The following is a 9,266-nucleotide window of genomic DNA, read 5'->3' as shown; positions in this document are numbered from 1 at the left end:
ATTATATTATATTATATTATATTATATTATATTATATTATATTATATTATATTATCACAGGGGGGTGGACCCTATCCCAGAATTATATTGCTACATCAGATTGTAGTTTAATGATTTGAGTCTAATACATTGTATTAAATATAACCAATTTACAAATGTGGCACCTGGCAGGATTAAGTGCAGCTCAAATTACTTGGACATAGACGTGACTCTGTCTTCATGACTCCTAATCCCAGATCTTTGCCTCCATCATCTGTTTTTCCCTCTCTTAGGTGGTCGTTCAGACAATGACAGCATGAGTGTCAGTAAGCATTAAACTCATCCACCTAACCCCGCAAGATTACCACAGATTACCAGGCCACGAGGTAGGCCTGAGACGCTGGACTAATCACTTCTTCATGAGTTCAATCCCTCTCACTGAGGTGGAGGAACAGGTTGAAGAACGGGATGTGCCCTGAGAGTGGAACCGATTAGTCTCAAAATCCACAGGATAAGATTTAGATGTTTGTCTTTATCTGAGAGGGGAGAAGATATTAATATGAGACCCGAGCGGTGACTGCAGTAGAAACATGGGCTAAATTTGTGACCAAAGTCTCCAAAAGGAAACAAAGGTCCCAAATTTAAACCTGGCCTGCTTCTCTTCATCATGCTTATTTCCTTTAAGTGACACTGCAGCAGGAGGAGAGTTAGAGCTCCCCCTGCATCCTCTGGCCCGCACATCTGTCTCTTGTTGCTGGAAAAGATTAAATCCCATAGCTTCATCTTTCTTTATTCCACTGTTATTTGACCTTTGCTCAGCGCTAGCTCTCCTTCTCCAGCGCTGCCCTACTTCTATCTCTCCAACAGACTACTTTTTATCTTCCCCTCCGTCCTTCGTTCCACTTCTCAAATACCACTAATCCCCTCTCCTCACTTCTGTCTCTTTCCTACCACTTTATTTTCAATCTCTATTGTATTATTGCAGAAAGCTCCCCAATCTTCTGCTCTAGACAGGTCACCAGAACCTGTCTGGCTCTTGCAGCTATTTTTGACACACACTTGCCAAAACCATTTCATTTCTCATTTGGCTGCTTTTGAGTTGAGACACAGTCATGCTGGAGAAAATGTCCAGACGTAACCGCTCCCTGCTGTCACTGTTCCTCACCTCTCTGGCCCTCACGCTGTCCGTCTGGGCTTTCTGCACCTCTTATTGGTGCGAAGGGACACACAAGGTGGTGAAGCCGGTCTGCCTGTCGCCAGTCAAGATGAAAAACTGCGGGCAGAACAACAGCCAGCCGTACACCACAGGTAAGACATACGGGCCACACAGTGCTTATTCTGGACATTTCAACGATTTCAAGGATCCTGGTTAATTTGGCAACAGCTGAATCACTGATGGTAACAGCAGATGCAGTTTAATCATCTCAAAATGGAAGTAATGACACAACTGTCTGCATAGTTTTCTTTAAAAAATGAATTTTAGGGTAGCTGAGGGACTTTGTTCTTATTTCATGCATCATTTTGAGATTTTTTGCTTTATTTGCACTGTTGGTAGTTTTACTTCCTTTTTTGTAGTTCTCTGTACTTTGGGATTAGCTGTGATCAAATAGCCCACAAATCAACCAAAATAAAATATTTCTGTAATTTTGATCTTGATGGAAATCTTCAGGCTCTGACTGCACATACACTAAACTTATTTATCATGTGATGGATGTTGCTGACATTAGTCTGAAGAGGTGAAACTATATGCTGCTGTATATACTTCGTGCTTTGTTCTTTTACTGCCAGTCATATAAAACCAAACAATCAATAAAAAGCTGTCATCCACTGATATTCTATTTTTCAGTTGGACAGATGATTCAGTGTAACTCTGGCCTTTACTATTAGGGATTTCTATATTTGTGACCAAATTAAAATGATTTATGATAACCCTAAAAACAGAACAGCAACAAACTGAGAAGACAACTGATACAAACTCATAAATTCACACACGACGTTCGTTACAGAAGGCAACGACTTGCTAAGATGCAGATATTTATCATAGCAACCTAATGTTTATAGTTTTGCATAAACAAGGTTAAACTCACTTTTAACATTTACATAATCTGCGTCATCTGTTTTGCTCATTGTTTGATGTAGTGTCACTATGAATTATGGGACAGCATTGTCTCCTTTGGTTTCTTGGAGGATGAGCCAGAGCTAAGGGAGATAATAAAGGATTCGAGCTCCTTTCCATAGAGAATTTAAAGAGCTCTTATTATGTGCCTGCCACACTGCTGTTTCCAGGTCACTTCACTCAGAAGAAAACAACTATTTGAGTATTTGACGGTGTCTGCTGTGCTCCCATTAGAAATGGGTGCTCCCCTTTCCAGTATTCCCAGCTTCCTTACTGTGCCGTGTGCCAAACCTGACACTGGGTCCACCACCTTATGTGGGTAGAAATTTAGGTTGTCATGACCAGACCTTCTCCATAACCTATGCAAACCCCATCTCATGAGTTCTGGGTCACACGTGGGCCAAAGCGCAGAGTCCTCAAAACGTCTGTTTTCTTGCTCATCTTAACTGGCTTTGATGGATGTTTAAAGACAACTCAGAAGAGCATATAACAAATCTAAGCTGTATTCACTACTTACTCACAGCTAGCAGACAGTTGGAGCATTTGATACATGCCTAATTGAATGAAAACCAGCTTCTAAGAAAGTGCTTTCACCCTAAGGTCAGTTTAAACATGAATTATCTCTTTTTCTCTGAGTTCTCTTTTGCCTTCTGCCAGCTGGATTTCTCTCGGCTGCACGTGCAGTTTGTGCAGAAAGTCTGAGCGCAGGAATTCTCAGTGCACCACAGTGTTGTCGCACACCAAGTCATCAAAAATGATCTTTTCAAAGTGCATCTGTGATGTTGTTGTGGGGTGTGGCATCGTCCAGGCTTCCCTGTCACTTTTACTATTTTCCTGTTTGCTTATTACAGTATGGCATTAGTAGTTTTACTATTACAGGATCTCCACAGCTGCTTGGGTTGAAGTATTTTTAGACTTTATTGCCAGAGATTCACATAATCCCGGCTTTGTTGCTTATCTCAGCACTTTATGGCAGCAGCTGCATGTTGTCTGGATTTGCTAACCCACTTTACCATCATTCAGCTTTAAACCAATTTTATCTCTGTGTAGTATTTAATTTTTATTACATAAAACAAGGGCTGATAACACGGAGAACAAGGTTTCAGGGCTGGATTGTGTTACACACTGTGACCCAAAGGAGACCTACTTCAGGATTTACAGCACTGTTTGCTGGCATACTTTTCTCATATTTCCGCAGCTCTAGTCTTATTAGAGCAAAAGCTCCTTGGAAAAAAACAAGAACACAAATGATTCTGTTAATTAAGTTTGCTCATTTCAAGCAAAAAGGTATGTTTTTATACCGTTTCTGTCCCCCTAAAACTCCTGTCCTCTTCATCCAGAGGTGCCCACCCCAGACCCCAGGAACCCAGCCTCCAATGTCACGCTGTCTCCTCAGCAGAAGGAGGAGCTGGAAAGGATAAGGAAAAAGCAGCTGGCCAACGCTGTCCACTACATCTGGGAGACAGGGGAGGACAAGTACATGCTGAGATACTTCCACACTGGCTTCTGGCTGTCCTGCGAGAAGCACAATGAAGGTTGGTGAGTGGAACAGACTTTGATCAGGGATCGAATAACTGGGGGATTTTTGTGCCTGAATAACCTCCATAAAAAACTCTCTGTGCAACATTCAACTGATTTCTTTCATAATCTCAAGATGACACTCTCATGTCAAAGGTAAAAGTAAATGAGGTGGAAATAAATTACCTTTTAAAACAAGTTTAATTACAACATTTTAATTACCATAATGACCCAAAAACTAAAGGCATGTTGAGATAGAGGAATAAGTTAATACATACATTAAAATGCATCAAACATCACTTAAAAATGGGCAGCAGCAGATTTTCAAATATAATTTTAACCCTGTTCATGTGCATTAATTAAAATAGCCTCTTCAGACTGCAGTAAACATAACTGTGAATAAACAGAGCCTGCATGAAGCCCTGTGACTAAAGTTTACAGCATTTTTTACTTGCAAGTGAAATTGAAACTAGAAAGTGGCTGGAACGCATTTTCATATTAAAATTATTCAAAATAAATAAGAAACTAAGAGGAAAGATAAGTAAAATAAATCCAAAAAGCATAAAATCTGAGTGTCTCGGGTGAAAGTTTGGTGTGATCTGCAAATACTTCCTTGACAAGTCATTTGTCTGTCCTCTTTCAAGGACAAGCCACAGTCAAAGGAGCATTAAAAGCTAGTAAACAGTCAGTAGAGCTAATAATGCAGTTATTATGCCATTAGATTATTCCTGCCTTCACTGTAAGAACAATTAATAAGTGCAGAGTATTTTTATGCACAAATACCTGGCAAATAATATTATTGAACCATTTATTATCACATGCACAGCTGTAACCTTATTGGTCATGAGGCCATCTTGCAGCACTGACGGTGTGAAATGGCAGTGCTCAGGTATGTAACTTAAAGCCTGGCAGACTCTTAAACTCTTAAATCTTGTGAAACTTGCATCAGTCCAGATGTCCCACAGAATGAACCTCACCTCTTCCTCTGTCTATGTTTTAACTGCTTCACAGATTTGTGCAAATTTGAATTTTTTTGCAAGAACCTATATTATTTGTTTTAACAGTCACTGGCAATCTGGTTGATGAGGACAAGTTGGAGATGTGCTTTCTATAAGGACACATCTCAACATGAGGGGACAAGTCTAAAGATTTTATACGCACAAACACATTCATATGTTTTAATCTTCATGTGAGGTTTTATCCAAGCTTTACAAATCAAGTGGAGATGCCAGCCTCTTTAAGTATAAATTATTATTCCCTCTTTTTTAATGTCCTTTCACTGGAGCTCAACAGGGACATGCTGTCCAACGAATAAAACACAAACAGCAAACTTGGAAAATACCCATGTGATTTCGCTGACTCAGCCCAATGAAATCCCGTATTTGCTTCAGAGGAAGATTTGAATACATTTTGTTCACTGCATCAGGATTGTGGATTTTCAGAGTCCAAATCTATCATTTAATATAGTGCACCTCATTTAAGCCGCTTTCTAAGCCTGGATTATTGTTGCTACGCAAAAAACTGATGGAAAAACTGTTGGTAGTATTGAGTTAACACATGTGAGTCACACAATAAAGTGCAACCATCCTCTCTTAATGGCAAAAGAAGCTTGAGAGGGTTTCTTCTTTTCACGAGCTAAATGATAATAGAGACCAAAGAAAACATTGTTATTGTTGTTAAGTGCCATATGGGCTACATAGTTATGAACACACACATATAAAAGCATATACAGAGTGATGTTGGGTATCCTGTACACAGAAAGCAATCACTGTCTTATACCCTTTGATGGAGTGATTGCAACTATGACTGATTGTGGTTCAAAGCTGATTGTAGCTTTAAATTTGACCTTTAAGTATGTGTGTGCCTCTCAGTGCTTACAAAGGATTATTCTCCCCAAACCTAGTTTGTATAAAACAGGTAGACCCCTGTAAACATTATAGATTTAAAGACAATATAACAAGCTTCTTAACCCTTGTTTTTAGGTGCAGATCAGGAAGAAAAGTGTCGAAGTTTCATTGAGCTGACACCAGGAGAGACACAAGGTTGGTCCAACACCAAATTTTCATCTCACAACAGAGAAAATCTTCAATATTTAACCTGAAGAAATTGTCTCTATATCCTTAAATGCTTCCAGGTGTGCTCTGGCTGTCTGTCATCAGTGAGTTCATGTACATCGGTCTCCTGGCTATGGGCTTCTTACTGATGTGTGTGGAAGCACTGTGCCTCTGCGCCAAGAGGGAAATGAACGCCCTCAAGATCAATGCCTTTGCAGCCATGTGCACTGTCCTCTCAGGTGAGAACAAAGAGCATTTTCTGAGTCCTAAAAGGCTGTGGGCACTTGCTTGCTTGCTTGATCTAAAAACCTCAAGAGGAAAAGGGTTGGATACAAATGGTGGAAATTACTTTCCTTCAGATGGTGTGTGGGTGAGGACCTCAGTAATTCAGGAGGGGCTCAGAGTAGAGCTAGGATGGATGGATGGATGGATGGCAGGACTGCCATGTTTCAGTCATTCCTACAATAATAACCTCCAAAATTTGAATTATTTTATCTTACTTTTTTATTTTTTAACCATATTTTTTCAGGTTGCAGCAAAGGTAACCGTATCTCCATGTTTCTGTCCTCTCCCAGGCATGATGGGGATGGTAGCTCACATGATGTACACAACCGTGTTTCAGATGACTGTTAGCATCGGACCTAAAGACTGGAGGCCACAGAGCTGGGACTACGGCTGGTCTTTTGCGTAAGTTTCAATTAAACCAAAGTAATTATTCTGTATTAAAGTAAAATATTCCCCAACAATCCTCAGATTAGATGAAATATCCCACAGAGTTTGATTATCACCCAATATTGTCAAAATATTTTATATCTGCAAGGTGTGTAAACATTATCTGGTTAGCAAGCTATACAGAAAGCTGTTTTGAGAGTGGCTGTGACAAACACTAACATGGTCTCAATTACCTATAGCTGTGGTCAGGAGTTCACATGAATGATTGACATGGTGGCTTTTAATTATTTTTATATTTCTTTTTCTAGGGTCAAATGATTGCACAGAACACATCTTTAATGACTTTAAAAAACAATAATTGAGAGCACGAGTTTTTAATTTATCTGGAATTTTCTGTGATCCACACGGGGTCAGAAGCAAAAAAGATACATATACCGCCACAAATATCTGGTTAAATGTCCCTTACCAGACACTTTTGGTAGTCATCAACAAGCGTCTGGCATAATTCTAGCTATTCTAGATATTTGACCAATCTCATTGGCTGATTTGTTGGATTTTCAACATGGTTGAGGTCAGGGCTTTAGGTAGGCCATTCTAGGTGCATAATGCTAGTTGCTTTGTCCATTTCAAAACCAGTGTTGATGTGTGTTTTTGATCATTGTTCTGTTGAAATGCCCATTTGCATCTAAGGTGCAAACATCTAGCTGTTGGTTTGAGGTAAAGTTGAATAATTTGAACATATTCCTCCATTTTTATTATCCACTTTGTGAAATGTATCAGTACCACTGAGAGGAAACAGCATGATGCTTCTACCACTATGCTTAACAGTTTGTATAGTTGTCTGAGGTTTGAAAGCCTCACCTTTACTCCTCCAAACAATTCCTACTATCATTGTAGCTCAATCTTTGTCTCATCTGACCATGGATCTTTCTCCAGGAGGAATTTGGCTTTTCCATGTGGGCAGTTGAAAATTTCAGTTTAGCTTGAAGGTGTCGGTTTGGGACCTGGGACATCTTTCTTGGTCTGTACTCTCAGTCCATGGCAATGTAAAACTGGTTTCCAGTTCATGGGAGGCTTGAGCCTTTGTGGTTCCCAGGCTGTTCTTGAACTTAATAGGCCTTATTTGAAGTGAGTGTACGTATATGTTTGAGCCTTCATTGATACTCCTGACCATGTGTGGATTAGAGAAAATTTCAAATACATTCAAACTTGTGCATCCAGTTCTTGTTTTTTTAAATCATTAAAATGTATGGTTTATTGTCATTCCACTTTGGGAAAAGAACCCTTCAAAGAAACAATTAAAAGCCCCAAATTGCCATGACATTCTTGCTCGTGGTGAGTGGATGTAAACTAACTGACCACAGTTATAGATGCTGTCTCTCCAAGCTTCAGTAGTCATATGGCACTTTAAAGAACTTCACTGTACCACTTTCTGATCTGATCGAATCTTTACACAACCTTTTGTATTGGCTGGTCATCATACTAGAAAGATTCAATCTTTCCCCCTCTCCAGCATGGCATGGCTTTCATTCAGCTGCTGCATGGCAGCTGCTGTGGCCACATTGAACTCCTACACCAAGACCATCATTGAGATGAAGCACCGGGCTCGGGTAAGGCTGGAGGAGGCCCGAAATACCACCAGTGCCCCCTCCTATGAGGAGGTTGTTCGAGCTGGGCCGGGAGGGATTTACTCCGTCAGTCAGCTGATGCAGCTTGGACAACAGGGGGCTCTAATGGACCCAATGTGGCCCAGAGGAGTGGGACCAGCTGTTGGACCTCTGGCATGTGGCGCTGGGGGAGCACTGCTCGTTGGTGGAGGAGGAATTGGAGTTGGAGGCATGGGTAATCTTGGCGTTGGGATGGGACTGGGAGGAATGCCATCTATGGCAGGTGCTGGGGGAAATGGTATTGGAATGGGAGGGATGGGAGGTGGAGCAGGGGGAGGAATGGGAGCAGGTGGAGTAGGAGGGGGGAAGCTGGCAGACCCTCATGGTGTGGTTGTGGTGGAAGGCTGCGGCACCGAAGGATGTGAAGATTGTGAACGTGAGATGGACGAGATAAATTATGCCCTCCAGGAGGAGCGAGAGGACTCACTCTGCTAAGACTTCTCGGGGCAGAAGACCTCGACAAACATCTCTCCACGGCAGATTTTACTTATCTCACTAAAACTACAATAAAATATATTTTTTTTAAATTCACAGGACTTGCACAGACACACACGCACACCTTTAACCTTTAACTGCAGTTTTGTACATGTGGGATTGTACAAATGAAGTTTCAAATCAATTCTAGACTATTTTCAGTACTACATCTATTACAGTATGAGAATTTCAATTTCTGGACCAGTAGCGAGCAAAAGAGCCCGAACTATTAGTGTTGTGGTTTATTACTGTAAGAGTTACCACAGTAACATTTTCATGCTATCTCAGTAATGTTTCTGTCCACATGGCAAACTCTGCAGACGTATGTGCAGTAGAAGAACCAAAATAACTGGCTTAAAGACAATGCAAGCTTCACAGAGCTGCAAAGTTGGGATTATTATATTGGCAAGCGAATATTTGAATAGGGTTTAATACTTGAATCAGAATATTATGATGTAACATTTATTAGATTTGCCCTTCTACATGTCTTACACATGGAGTTAGCTTACAGTTGTTCCTGGCTGGAAGTACATATAACTTTAGGCAACTGAAATTTAAACACACGCACACACACACACACGCACACACACACACACACACTCACAGTTTGATTTTATAAAACTGCACAAATCATTTTGTTTTTCAAGCCTTACATTTCTTCAGGGATTTGATGTAATTCAGTGACTCGTTGGATGTTAGAGATGATGTGAATGTATTCAAGGGGCAACAATACATAACAAATAATATAACACAAGTTTGCAATCACATTTGCTGTATGTATATTTT

The 9,266-nt window shown here is 40.5% G+C and overlaps 1 protein-coding gene across 1 annotated transcript in view; it reads left to right on the top strand.

The window, feature by feature from the left end:
* Positions 1-9,078, top strand: part of LOC102209207 (germ cell-specific gene 1-like protein) — a 10,241-nt gene extending 1,163 nt beyond the window's left edge. Inside the window, exons 2-8 of the mRNA XM_005745201.1 lie at positions 273-1,287; positions 3,436-3,630; positions 5,596-5,655; positions 5,748-5,906; positions 6,243-6,354; positions 7,853-8,124; positions 8,293-9,078. Of these exons, the coding sequence (XP_005745258.1) occupies positions 1,092-1,287; positions 3,436-3,630; positions 5,596-5,655; positions 5,748-5,906; positions 6,243-6,354; positions 7,853-8,124; positions 8,293-8,441 (1,143 nt within the window). The 5' untranslated portion in view covers positions 273-1,091 and the 3' untranslated portion in view covers positions 8,442-9,078. The remainder of the gene's footprint in view (positions 1-272; positions 1,288-3,435; positions 3,631-5,595; positions 5,656-5,747; positions 5,907-6,242; positions 6,355-7,852; positions 8,125-8,292) is intronic.
* The last annotated feature ends 188 nt before the right edge of the window (positions 9,079-9,266 follow it).

This window comes from Pundamilia nyererei, unplaced genomic scaffold (genome assembly GCF_000239375.1).
Source record: "Pundamilia nyererei isolate P.nyererei 1_Seehausen unplaced genomic scaffold, PunNye1.0 scaffold00155, whole genome shotgun sequence".
In the NCBI taxonomy this organism is placed as follows: domain Eukaryota; kingdom Metazoa; phylum Chordata; class Actinopteri; order Cichliformes; family Cichlidae; genus Pundamilia; species Pundamilia nyererei.
This window is presented reverse-complemented; position numbering and strand designations above follow the sequence as displayed.